The following is a 12,910-nucleotide window of genomic DNA, read 5'->3' as shown; positions in this document are numbered from 1 at the left end:
GTAATCTCTACTACAGGGAAATAAAGTAATTTAACCAAGACTACAAAATCTATAATTAGGTAAAACTAGGGTTCAAACACTTGTTTGTTCTAAAGCTGATCTCATTCTAGACTTTGGGTTCTCAAGATCTAGTGATGCGATCTTTACTATCAATTGGCCTTGGATATAGCAAGAAATAAAGAGACAACTGATCATACTTAACACAAGTCTTCAGGTTTCAAAATAAATTCTCTAACAATCTTTATATTTATTTTTGCTCTAGGAAGCACTTAGCAATCCCCGGTAAACTACCCATTTCTGAGCTTTGAAACATCACTCCATCATCAAGTCCTTCCCAAACTCCTATAATGAGGTTAAATTTCTTTTCTTCATGCACAAAATACCTTTTTTTTTTTTTTTTTTTTTTTTTCTGTAACTCATCACACTTCTTGATTAGTTTTGAGTTTCATCATGGCAACAACCAAATTCTGGCTGTGTCTCCAGGGCTTGGCACAATGCCTCCCACGAACTAGGCACTTAATATACACTGAGTGAACCAATGAGTGACTGAATGAATGGAGAATCTGACTCCTTTCTGAAGCAGGCCATACCCTGTTTTGACACTTTCCTGACAGCAACGCTCCCACCCCCACACACAGAAATTGGGTGAAATGTAGTCTTCTTACAACTTCCATCCAATATTCTCATTTTTCTTATTTCTTTTCACTCAACTAACACTAAGACTACTTCCTTTTAACATAAGAATTCTTCAAATTTCTGAAGATAACCAGCATATGTTCCTAATTCTTCTCAGTTTTGTCAATCCATGCATAAGATGCAATCCTAAATCCAGATCAGCGCTCCTTCTCATCTGTGAATGTGTTCTGTTTTGGCATCTCTCCTCCCAGGGTATCCAGAACTAGCCCCCCACTTTAGAGGTATGAACAGCACTTCCAGCAGTGGGACTATAACCTCCCTTGAGGACAGGTGGTGCACTTTTGCCCATATAGGGTCTTCAGTAAAAAAGTACAGTCTCTGGCACCACATACAAGAAACTCATGCATATGGTGAATGAATTTGGTGAAACTTAAGGTATATTAGATTTATTTTGTACTTCCAATTCTAGGCATGTCTATAGACATCTTTTTTTTCAGATAGATTGACTCAGTTTAGGCCAGTCCTCCAAAATCCATACTTAGTGTGTGTGTGGGGGATCTCTATGAATGTTAACACATTAACATCCATACTTAGTGGGGGGGGGGATCTTTATGAATGTTAACACATTAACATTAGCACAGCTAGCAAACATTTATATAGAACATTCCCCCAGGACGCTCAAAGGAAATTAAGCCAAAAATGATCAAATGCTGATGATGATTTCCCCAGGGAGGTGTCCTTGTCCTTCTACAGAGAAATAGTCTCCAAACCTACATTGCTAAAATAGCCTGTCTTCCAGCGTTCAAACGTGACAGTCAAAAGAAATCAAGAAAAGGAGTGGCGCTGGAAGCTGCCCTTTTCCCAATTCTCCATCTGTAAACGGAAGCAATTTTACAGGAGATTATCTGGGGTCTGAGTAGGAAGGAAGCCACTCTAATCTTAGAGTCCTGGAGGTTTCTCCCTCTTCTCCTTCTCTTCCTTCTCCTCCTTGTCCGAGTTGAAACGGGAGCTCGGCTATTCTCCAAAACGCCGGCGTCCGACAAGGCGATCCTGCAGCCAGTGATGGGAGGAGGCGTAGCTGGTGGCCCCCACGACCCCCTAAGAGGCACGCGGGGCCGTTCCCGACGAGGTCCCTGTGCCACTCGCGGCCCGCAGCGCAGACTCTGCCTCGGTTCCACCCGCAGATAAGATTCTCTCGGTGTCGAGTCTGCAACACTCGGCCGACTTTCCCGCGGCGCAAAGTTGAGAATGCAAAGGGAGAATGTGCGTGCGCGTGTGCGCGTGTGAGTGCCTGGCTCGGCGGTGTTGGGGCGGGCAGCAAATCGAGGGTGGGGCCGGCGAGGGGGGGCGGTGGGCGAGCAGGGATTGAGGGAGGCAAGAGCGTGGCCGCGATCCCAGTTAACCTGCAGGAGCGCATCCTGCTCGCTCGGAGCCCCTGCGCCAACTCACCCGGTGCCCTTTCTCCATCCTCCTTCGCCTCCCTTCGCCCTCACCGCTCCTCGTCTCGCTGCCCCCTCCGCCTACCCCCCCCCCCACCTCCCCACTTTCCATCAGACCGGAGGACGGGGGAGGAAGACCGTGCCCGCAAATCCGGGCAGCAACTTTCCTCCGCTGCGCTCCGCGCCGACCCTCCGCGGTCTGCGGCCGGTGGAGGAGGAGGAGGAGGAGGAGGAGGAGGAGGAGGAGGAGGAGGAGCGGTGATGGGCTAGCGGCAGCGGCCCGGAGCCCGAGCAGCCCAGCGCCGCCCGCCAGCGCCGCGTTCCCACGAGCCGTGTCCGCGGGGAGCGCAGGGCGCGGACGCCGAGCATCCCGGGGAGGATGAGGCCGGGCGCCGGCCCGAGCGGGCTGCACCTCGCGGGCGTGCGGCCGCGGCTGGGGCTCGGCGCGAACTGAAGACGCCGGGAGGATGGAGCGCCGCGCGCCGCTCGCCCAGCCGGGGCTCGGGCCCGGGGACGCCGGCCGGGCGCTCGTCTACTTGCTCTGCTGCGTGCTCCCGCAGGCCGCCCCGCAGGTGCTCAGGATCGGTGAGTGAGCCCGGGAGCGTCGGGGCTGCGGGCCGGCGGGACGGGGCCCGGGAGGCGGCGCGGGCGCAGGGCACAGCCGGGGCGGGAGGGCAGCGCGCGAGGCTCCGAGGAAGGGGAAGCCGCGTCACTGCCGCCCTCCCGGCGAGTGCGGGGCTTCCCCGCGGGGGCCGGTTGGCGGGTTTTTCAAGCCGGGCTTCGGGGACGCGGAGCGGGCGTGCGGGGGGCCGGGGGCTCTGCGCGCGGGGATGCGCCCTCCGCGCCCCGGGGGACGTCGGGCGGTCCCGAGGCGCAGCATCCCCCCCCCCCCCCCCCACCGCCCAACCACCGGGGCGACCCGCGCACCTGCAGATCGGACCTCCCCGAACCTGGCGACCCCGAGCCTCCCAAGTTTTCATCCCTAAGTTGGGTACTTCTGCGCGGAGCCTCCAAAGTCTGGAGGGTTCCACCGAGACGGGGGAGGGGGGCAGAGCCTGGGACGGGCTCTGTGGCGGAGAGTTCAAGAGTGGGGAGCACCGTCCAGCAGCAGCAGGAGCGGGATGACTCCCAGGATGACTCCCTGGAGGACTCTGGACTCCCGCTTCAGACGGGAGAGAGAGACTGGAAGGCTGAATGTGGCAACCCTGGGGCAGCCCAGGGAGAGCAAAAGGCAGGGACAATAGAAGAGGTGGGACGGTGGTGGGGGGCTTTGCTAGCTTGTGGATTCCTGTGCCTACACGCACAGCACCCACCACCTTGGCTTAGTGGAGGCACTGAGTGATTTCTAGGCTGTTGGGCGTGGGGGCGTTCAAAAAGCTCTTTGCCTTCTTTTTAATGTCCTCCCCAAACCCGATTTCTATCCCTTTAGTCTGTCCTCCTTCCCCAAGCAGGTGTGCTTCTTAGGGACACAAAGAGGGACCCACAGGTGAGGCTCAGACACCCCGTGGGTCTCCCAGCCTCTCCAGTCTCCCCGCTTGAGGTAGCAAGAGTGATGTCCTGAGCTCTAAAAGGCTTCCCACTCACACCCTTTCCAGGAACCCACAGAGCGTGCACAGAACAGTGCAGAGCACTCACCAAGTGACGAGCTGAAATTTCTCAATAACTTTACTGATTCTGGCCTGCAATCAGCCAACCTCTTTCCAAAGATCCAGAAACTAGTTCTTGTCACACGTAAAGGAGAAAAAAAAAAAAAAAAAAGTTTCTACTTTGAAATGCATTTTCTTTAGGCATATGTGATCTAATTTTCAAGAAAAGAAAAGATACCTAATACTCTTTTTTACTGCAGATGTATTTCTCTAGATTATAGATAATAATAATAATGTGCATTTTTGGATAATTTAGACTGCCCATTAAAAGAGTTTCAAAGTATTCCTTTCATGCACACACACAAAAAAATACCACTCATAACTAAAATATCCTTCATCTTAGAAATATTCCAGCCTTAATATCCTTGTTTTTTTTCCCCCTGGATGCAATCAACCCTCCACAACCCAAGAACAGGTTCTTTTAAACAATACTAAATTAATGATGATTGTGTGTTACAATTTTCACCACTTACTGACTTAATTGGTGTTTTGCTTATACTTTATATATTTTAAAACAGACAAATCTAGACATAGTAGAACGGGCTATGCCAGCCAATAGTCCTCCTTCCTCTACAATAAACTTAAGGTGGCATTACCCAAACCTAAAGGAGTTCCCAGAAGGAGTGGAAAAGGATGTTTTAAAACCTACTTGTTCACAGATCCGAGTATTTATCCAAGCAATTACACTCATACATTTAAAAGTGGTTTTCAAAGTGAAAACAACCCAACATGATTCACTGACCTTAAAATATATGGTGTAAGATAATGAGATTTCCATTCTCTAAATGTGAGCCGAAATGTGTAAAGCAAAATTGCATGGCCTGGTGCTGTTTATGTGCAGTACAAATGTCTTAACTCCTTCTGGCTCTGAGTGACCTGTGGTTGGCATGAGCACTACCCTGTGTGTACCTCAGGACTATGCTTACTTTTAAATGGACATTTCAGCACCATGGAAACCAGCCTTAGCTCAGAGGAAACCTACCTCTCTACGGGGAGTTTCTTATGTCAGCCAAGTCCAACACTGAATACAAAATATCAAAGGAGTCAGAGACCAAGCAAGTGTGTGAAGTGTGTGTGTGTGTGTGTGTGTGTGCGTGCTTGTGCGTAGGAAGGAAAGAGAATTGAAAAGCATTCTTTTTCATCTCTCATCTTTTCTTCTATTTCCTACAAACCATGAGCAATCCAACCAACCAACCACAAAAAGGGACTCTTGATTACCGACTTCCATGTTTTCCAATAACTTAAAATATCCGAAGTACAGCATTAATGTTAAGCACTTTGCCTTGTGTTTATATGAAAAGGCACTTGAATGCTTCAATGAACTCATTAGCAGTCTACTTTTCTTGTGAGTGTCTGCTTCAACTTGAGCTATTGAGGAAAGCCAATGAAAGGTATAAAATTTAAGATAAAATTCATGAATGCTAAATATCAGAGAGGTCATTTACTATGTGCATCTACATGGTTCTCACACTTTTAGTGGATATCTGTTGAAAAGTTTAACCAACCTCACATCACCTTTTAGAGACATGAAGGGATCCTATAGGATGGAGGTGCCCAAAACATTACTACTACACTCCAGAGGCTTCCCAGTATCCTTCATGGAAGAGAAATATGGCCAGCTGCTGGGAATTCTCTAGGGGATGGTGGTTCCTCCCTTCTTCTCTGTATACTCCAGTGTACCTTAACGATCAGTTAATTCCCACTACTATTTTCCCCACACTTGAGCTTCAGAGTCATATGGCCAGCCAACCTATAACTAATAGTTACAGCAGGGTCAGGGTGATCTGAATAGACAGCGGCATACCTCCATCCATTAGTGGAAAAGAAAAGAAAACAAAACAAAAAAACAATGCCATGTGCATATGCAATTTCTGAGACAGATGTATCATATTTCTAATAATGATCATAACAGAAAAATATATTTACATCTCTATATTTTTACATATCACCTCAATATACACAGTCGTAGAGGTGGTACTCTAAAAGCATAGAGTTAAGAGTCAAGTTTTGGGAGCCAGGCTTTCTGCCCAGGATTTTGTGTCACAAAGCACAGGTTCAAGTCCCCTTTCCAAGACTTACGAGCTATGTCAGCAAGAGTTTTTCAGTCTCACCAAGTCTTCATTCTGCACCTGAAAAATCCAACTAAGACAATTGCAACTTCATAGTGACATTGGTAAGAATACCTAAAATAGAAAATGAAAGTACTTTGAGCAGTATATGGGTACATTAGTTGCATTATAATTGTTTTGTTGTTTTGTTTTTACTTTTTTTTTCATTATTGGCATTTTATTCCTGAATAGGGACTCAGTAGTTAATGTGGTGTATCTCTGTTACACATTTAGTATTTCTGAACCCAAATCTCTTCTTCTGTGACTTAGCCATAGTGGTATCCGCCTTTCCTATTTCACAGAGAGGGGATCAAGTAAACAATTTTTGTCATTTGTGAACAAAGTACTAAAAACATAATTCTATTTTGCAAGTAAATATAGCATATAAAGAGAAATATTGTGGAAATTTATGTGAATGGCATGGAAAGTTAAATGACAATATAGTTGTCCAAATGCTCTTATTTCCTTAAGAGAGATCCAAGTGGATTTTATTTTAATTATCAAGTTGGCCACAATGTCATTTTAATTAAAATGTTTAACCTTCAGGATCCCCAAAGTTCCAAACTCTGCTTCATACATATTTGCTTGTATTTTTGCTTCAGTGTACAAAAACTTACAACTTTGTTTTTTAGTCACAAATTCTCTCATCATTTTAATATCTATTCTTCACTCAACAAATGTTTACTATATGCTTACTCCCTTACCGTGAGCCAGACATAATTCTAGAAGCAGAGCACACAACAGTGAATAAAACAAACACACCCGCCCCCTTGAAGCTTATATTCTGGTGGTGTATGTAATCATTGAAGTTATTCATCAGGACTTCACTGCAGACACTTTATTATTTTTTTCATTCCAAATGTTACTCTTGGGGAGTTTTCAGTTCATCTTATGCCACTGATTTATTGCATCAATGGCCATAGTCAATATGGAATAAGTTCAAGCCCCCAAATGCACAAAAGACAGAGTGGGTTCATCTTGCCAAACCTGGAGCAGGAACTCCTACCTTTGTTTAGAGAGATGCAATGGCCTCAGGTAGATTTCACCCAGACAGAGCACGTTGGTCCTAACAAGAATTTCTATTGGTCCTTGAAAAATCTGAGAAAGAAACTGTCTTATGGCATGATGAAAAGAGAGTGCCTGGCTAATGTGAACATATTACTGCAAATGAGCAGCTCTTTTACCATATTATTTTATCTGCATAATTTATCTTTTTCTTTAATATTAATTTTACAAGCCCAACGTCTATACTATGTAAACGTGAACTGTGGCTACGTTTCCTATATGGTTTCAAATCTCCAGTTTTCGATGAAAACACCATAACTTGTTAGCTTTGCCTAAGTTCAAGTGCAAGTTAGTAGAAATGCCAGAACTTGAAGCTAGTTATTCTGTTCTCAAGTTTCAAGCTCCTTGCATTAAAGTACGCTGTATTGTATATGGACTTATCTATGCAGTTATATAACTGTTTAAGCTGAAATCAAATATAAGAGAGATGAACTGTTCTTTTTTTTTTTTTAAGATTTTACTTATTTATTTATTCATGATAGTCACACAGAGTGAGACAGAGAGGCAGAGACACAGGCAGAGGGAGAAGCAGGCTCCACGCAGGGAGCCCGACGTGGGACTCGATCCCGAGTCTCCAGGATCGCGCCCTGGGCCAAAGGCAGGCGCCAAACCGCTGCGCCACCCAGGGATCCCTGAACTGTTCTTTTAGTGATTCAGGGATAATCACATAAATCAAAGTTAAAACAATATATATTTGAGAATATTTTAGGCAATTAGCAAAGAGGAAAGTTGTATTATTATTGGATTCTCCATGATATCACTTTAAGAGGGGGCTATGGAAGGCAATCCAGTTGGAGAGAAAGCCTTGCTACCAAATGCCTAGCAAGCACTATTTTTAATTAGATCTTAATTAGACTTAATTACACTTCATTGGAATGGTTTTGAGGGAGCACTGATGGAGAGAGTCTGGTGATAGTGATTTCCCATAGTCTCTCAATCCTTTTTTGTTGTTCCACTGATAACTAACCATATAACCGAGAAAGTATCATCTATGTCCTAAAATTTTCCAGAAGTAATGTCTCCTAGAAGAAAGAGTGATGGAGAACTCCAGGTAGAAGGGGATTTTCTTTTCTAACTCTTTTCCTAATTGGCTAACCTTGAAAAGATTACTATGTGAGTTTTGGGGGGTGTTTTGTTAGCTAGAGAAGAGGAAACAAGCACAGACTCACAAGTTTGTTGCAAAGATGAAATGTGGTCTCATTTGTAAAATGAATGTCAGGTGGTAGAGTTGACCAAGGTACCTCCCTCTCTTTCTCCCTGTTAAGGAATAGAGTAGGAGTTTTGTGCTCTGTAGTAATTTATTTGCGTGGCCAAGTAAGTGTGGAGAACTGAACCACTGTCCCTTAGAGATTCATGAGGCGAGTTTGTATATTATTGTATATTAAAGGCTCTTTGTGATGCTGCACAAAGAAATCTGTTTCTTTTTTAAAATCCAGTATCTCCTACATTTCTGTTATCAGAAGACTCTTCTTTGAATCACAGCTATTAGTGTCTCACTGAACTCTTGCTCCTCAGAACATATCTGAGGAAACACTGCCAATAAAACCACTGAAATTTTCAGCCCACACATCAGAGCTCACATGACCACACGTGAACTCACATGACCACACATCCTACTGCTTCTTCAGTCTACAAATTTCGGTGCACTCTACTTCAGAATTTTTTTTTATAAAGCTTTAAGAGTACAGTTGATCTTTGGACGATATAAAGGGTAGAGGCACCGACCCCTGTGCAGTTGATAATTCTCATGTAACCTTTGACCCCCCCCCAAATTTAACTAACTAGTTGCCTGCTGTCCATGGAAGCCTTATCAAGAACATAAATAGTTGATAAGCTTAGATTTTGTAGTTATATATATTATATACTGCATCCTTACAATAAAGTAAGCTAAGTAAAAGAAAATGTTAGTAAGAAAATCATAAAGAAGAAAAAGTACATACGATATGGTACTGTATTTATCAGAAAAAAATCTGTGTTTAACTGGACCCGTTCAGTTTAAACTCATGTTGTTCAAGGGTCAACTGTACATTTTAAATGTTTAGACACTTGTTCTCTGTTATATTGAAAACATTTTTAAAACCACATTATCTATCCTGAAAGGTATATCATTTTTATTACTGTGAAATGTGATATGGGGTCATTTTACTAATTTTTTTTCACTGGACTTGCTTCTTAGCATGATTTTAAATGGAACAATTCATATTAGATTTGTAATGTATTTTCCAAGAATATAATCTGTAGTAAGTTAAAAGTGTATCTATATTTGGAGTTCAACCTACTTATTTCTTTTTAAATGAATATTTGATTTTTTCAATGATAAATTTTCGTGGAGAAATGAAAACATTTAAAATAAAAAGAAATGTATACCAGCTACATAGACTTCATGAGTTTGTCTTGATTTACTGCTAAGATCAAGTTGTCACATCAAATTGGAAAAACCTATAATCTTATTGCATCAACATTGTAATATTAGGAATAATAAGTCAAATGGAAAAATGGTCTATCCTGGAGGAGAAAACAAGCAAACAAAAAACAATAGAGAGGTAAAAATATTTGATTTTGTATTTATGTTTTATTTATGAGCTACTGAAAAAAATCTTTAGGTAACTTCCCCAAGACACTTAAACAGTCCTTTTTGGTCCTATTAAAAATGTAAGATTTTTTTAAACATGTAATTTTGAATAATGCTATGTTAACATATTTATTAAATACAAGGTAAGATTAGTTACAAAGTGGAATTAAGAAGAAAGGACATTGACTAATTGAAGAGTAAACTCCTACTGACCACAAATCAATCTCACAGAAGCACCCTACAATAGTGAAAACACTTTCCTTTAGCTCTCTAAATCCTTCAATATATTCATTGGTGCATTAGCTGGCTAAATACATTTGAAAGATTATCCTATTTTATATCTTCTGATGAATTACTAGTCTATTGCTATGCTCACTTAAGAAAACAAAACACAAAATACAATAACATACCAAAATCTATTAGTACTCTTCAAAATTTCTGCTGAATAATTTTCCAAAAGGAGCTCAACAATGCAGATTTTTATACGGAACTGTATATGTATGTTTTGGTTTAATAGAAATCTAATGATTAATTATTATTATCATCTGTTACCAATTGGGAGACTTGCAATTCATTACCACTTAATTATTTTCCTTTAAAATGCACAAAGGAATGTAATAAATGCATTACTTAATGCACTGAACAAGTCCAAGAGTATAGACTTTGTTATGGCTTATTTGAGTGATTGAAACAAGCCATAAATGTGTTAGTGTACACAGACACGTATGTCCCAGCTGAGAGGGCCTAGGAACAATGACATCTCAGTAGCAATGAGAACATCTGATGCCCAGGCACAGCTGGAGAAATGGACAATTTGGAGACTTTAGGAAAAATACACAAGATGATCCTGAGCATCTTGTCCTGCCAAAAAAAGTAAGGGAATATTCAAAACAATCCCATTGACGAGAATACATTAAAGAGACAGACACCAAATTACCAAGCTCCCAATGGTGAAAACCGTAATAATTCAAGCAGTAAAATGTTTAAAAGTAGAACTGGCTTATAACCCAAAGTATAAATAAATACCCATGAATCCATACTGTTGTAGATAAATGATTAAATAAATAAATAAGCAAGAAGAAACAAATCTCCCAAGCAGAAGAGCTGGGTGACCAAGGTCAGCATCACCAGCGATAAATCATGTTGACAGCATCTACCTTTGATGTGATGAGATGCAAATGGCACTTTATCTACCTGGTTTTATTCTCCTAAATCCAAATCCCCATTCTAATCATGAGTAAAACATCAGACAAATACCAATAGAGGAGCATTCTACAAAATACCTGGACAATACTTGTCAACTGCCAAGGTCAAAAATAACAAAGAACGTCTAAGAAACTGTCGCAGCCAAAAGAAGCCTATGGAGACCTGACAAATAGCTGTAACATGGTGTTCTGAGTGGGATCCTAAAGCGGGGAAAAAAGACATTAGGTAAAACCTTAAAAAGGACATTTGACTAAAGATGGATATTACTTCTAATAATATATCAATATTGCTTCATTAATTTTAACAAATGCACCATACTCATATAAAGGTGTTAACAGAGGAAACTGGAAGTGTATGAGAACTCTCTGTACAACCCTCAAAAGTTTTATGCAAATCTAAAACTTTTCTGAAAAGTAAATAAAGTCTATTACAAACAAACACTCAACTCATAACAAAATTTCTTCTGCTGTTACTGTTCCTACATGATCTGCAGTACATAAAGGTCTTATATCAAGGCAAATAGAAAAACTACTGTCAATTCCATATAATAGCTACATAAAGAGTTTTCTAGAGGATCATTAAAATAAAAGTAACAGCATATAATGTTGGAAAAAATTGTGAAAGACATAAACTAGGGGATCCCTGGGTGGCTCAGTGGTTTAGTGCCTGCCTTCGGCCCAGGGTGTGATCCTGGAGTCCCGGGATCGAGTCCCACATCGGGCTCCCTGCATGGAGCCTGCTTCTCCCTCTGCCTGTGTCTCTGCCTCTCTCTCTCTCTGTGTCTCATGAATAAATAAATAAAATCTTAAAAATAAATAAATAAACTACATATAAAGATTGTTATTGATAAAATATGATGGCTGTAAATCTTTAGAATTCTTCAATGAGTTTGTAGAAAATCAAACATTAGCTGTTTCTATCCATTAGCATCTAGGTTTTCAGCTATTATATGCCTTTTGTACTTAATTAAATGTAATTTAATTTTGAATATTGATTCATGCATTGTAACATACTCTGTTAGAGGCATTAAGTATAATGTCTTTGAATTAATACTCATAGCAAACTATTTGTGTGGATTCCTTTTCTTAGCAAAATTACCTAAATATGCCCTTAAAAAATCAATACTTAATTCCCAGAGCCAATAAAATACTTCATAATTCAAACTGGAGCGGGGATGGTGAAAATCAAGTGTTTTTGTTTTTTTTTCTTTTTTGTTGTGATGATTCAGTGGCAACATTTAAGGAGTTTCTTTTCTTTTTTTTTCTTTTTCTTTCTTTCTTTTTTTTTTTTTTTTTTTTGCATTCTTAAACTTCCAAAATGTTGGATTACATACTTTGGCAATCCATAAACAGGAGTTGCATTCTGGTGACCTGCCTATGTTTACATTACACAAGATGTTATTGTACTTCATCTCCTAAAAATGAATTAGTCAGATAGAGCCATCTTTCAAGTCTAAAGGCAATATTTGCCTTTTGAATTCTGGGTAGTGTGCATTTCTTTTGTTCTCAGTATATATTTGAACCCTAAGGCTGTTTCTATACTTGTTCACTGAATCGGCAAGAGCCGTTATTAGCAATTGTGAATCATTTAAATGTTCGACAGGAGGGAATGGTTGAGAAAAGAATAGAATCAACTCAATAAAGAAAGATCTATTAAATATAATTTTATGATGAAATTCATGTGTTAAAACTGGAAAATACTTAGGAAATCTTATAGACCATAGTTCATGGTTTTCTGTACTTTGGATTGAGAAGGTATATAATTCATCCTTGCTTATAGATCAGAACTACAAGAGAATGAATGTAGAAAAGGGAAGCCCATTTGTTATGGTGATTTTTTTTCTTTTGCTTTGATTCCTATTAAGGTTCTTTGCCCAATTTAAAAATGATTGGTGAAAGTTACCATTCTGTAGTTTCTAGATTAATTTAGCAGTCATTTATTTGCGTGCAGTTTGGCACAGTGAGAAGTGCACTGAAATGAGAATAGTTTTAGCCCCAGAAATTCTTAGCATGGCCATGTCACATAACCTTTTAGTAAATCTGTTGCCTTGTCTGTCAGAGGGGAGTTGGTGGTGAATGGGTGCGTGGGTGCACCAGCCAACCCCTTCCAAATCTGCATTCCCTCTACAGCATTGGCTCTGCTTATTGTCTTTGATTTGAACTGAGATGCTGCATGAAGATGTGCAATCCCATGATGCTTGGCATTTATAGCCACAGCATCACGGGTGTGCAAATGGAA

The 12,910-nt window shown here is 41.2% G+C and overlaps 1 protein-coding gene across 6 annotated transcripts in view; it reads left to right on the top strand.

Moving 5' to 3' along the window:
• Window positions 1–2,365: 2,365 nt before the first annotated feature.
• The window catches only part of GRIK1 (glutamate ionotropic receptor kainate type subunit 1), a 363,349-nt gene continuing 352,804 nt past the window's right edge, over window positions 2,366–12,910 (top strand). For 2 of the 6 annotated variants that reach the window (XM_077878939.1, XM_077878937.1), the window contains exon 1: window positions 2,366–2,660. In XM_077878939.1, the coding sequence (XP_077735065.1) occupies window positions 2,543–2,660 (118 nt within the window). In that variant the 5' untranslated portion in view covers window positions 2,366–2,542. The remainder of the gene's footprint in view (window positions 2,661–12,910) is intronic. The other 4 variants (XM_077878933.1, XM_077878934.1, XM_077878936.1 and 1 more) reach the window with 4 other exon arrangements.

This window comes from Canis aureus, chromosome 30 (assembly GCF_053574225.1).
Source record: "Canis aureus isolate CA01 chromosome 30, VMU_Caureus_v.1.0, whole genome shotgun sequence".
NCBI lineage: Eukaryota > Metazoa > Chordata > Mammalia > Carnivora > Canidae > Canis > Canis aureus.
This window is presented reverse-complemented; position numbering and strand designations above follow the sequence as displayed.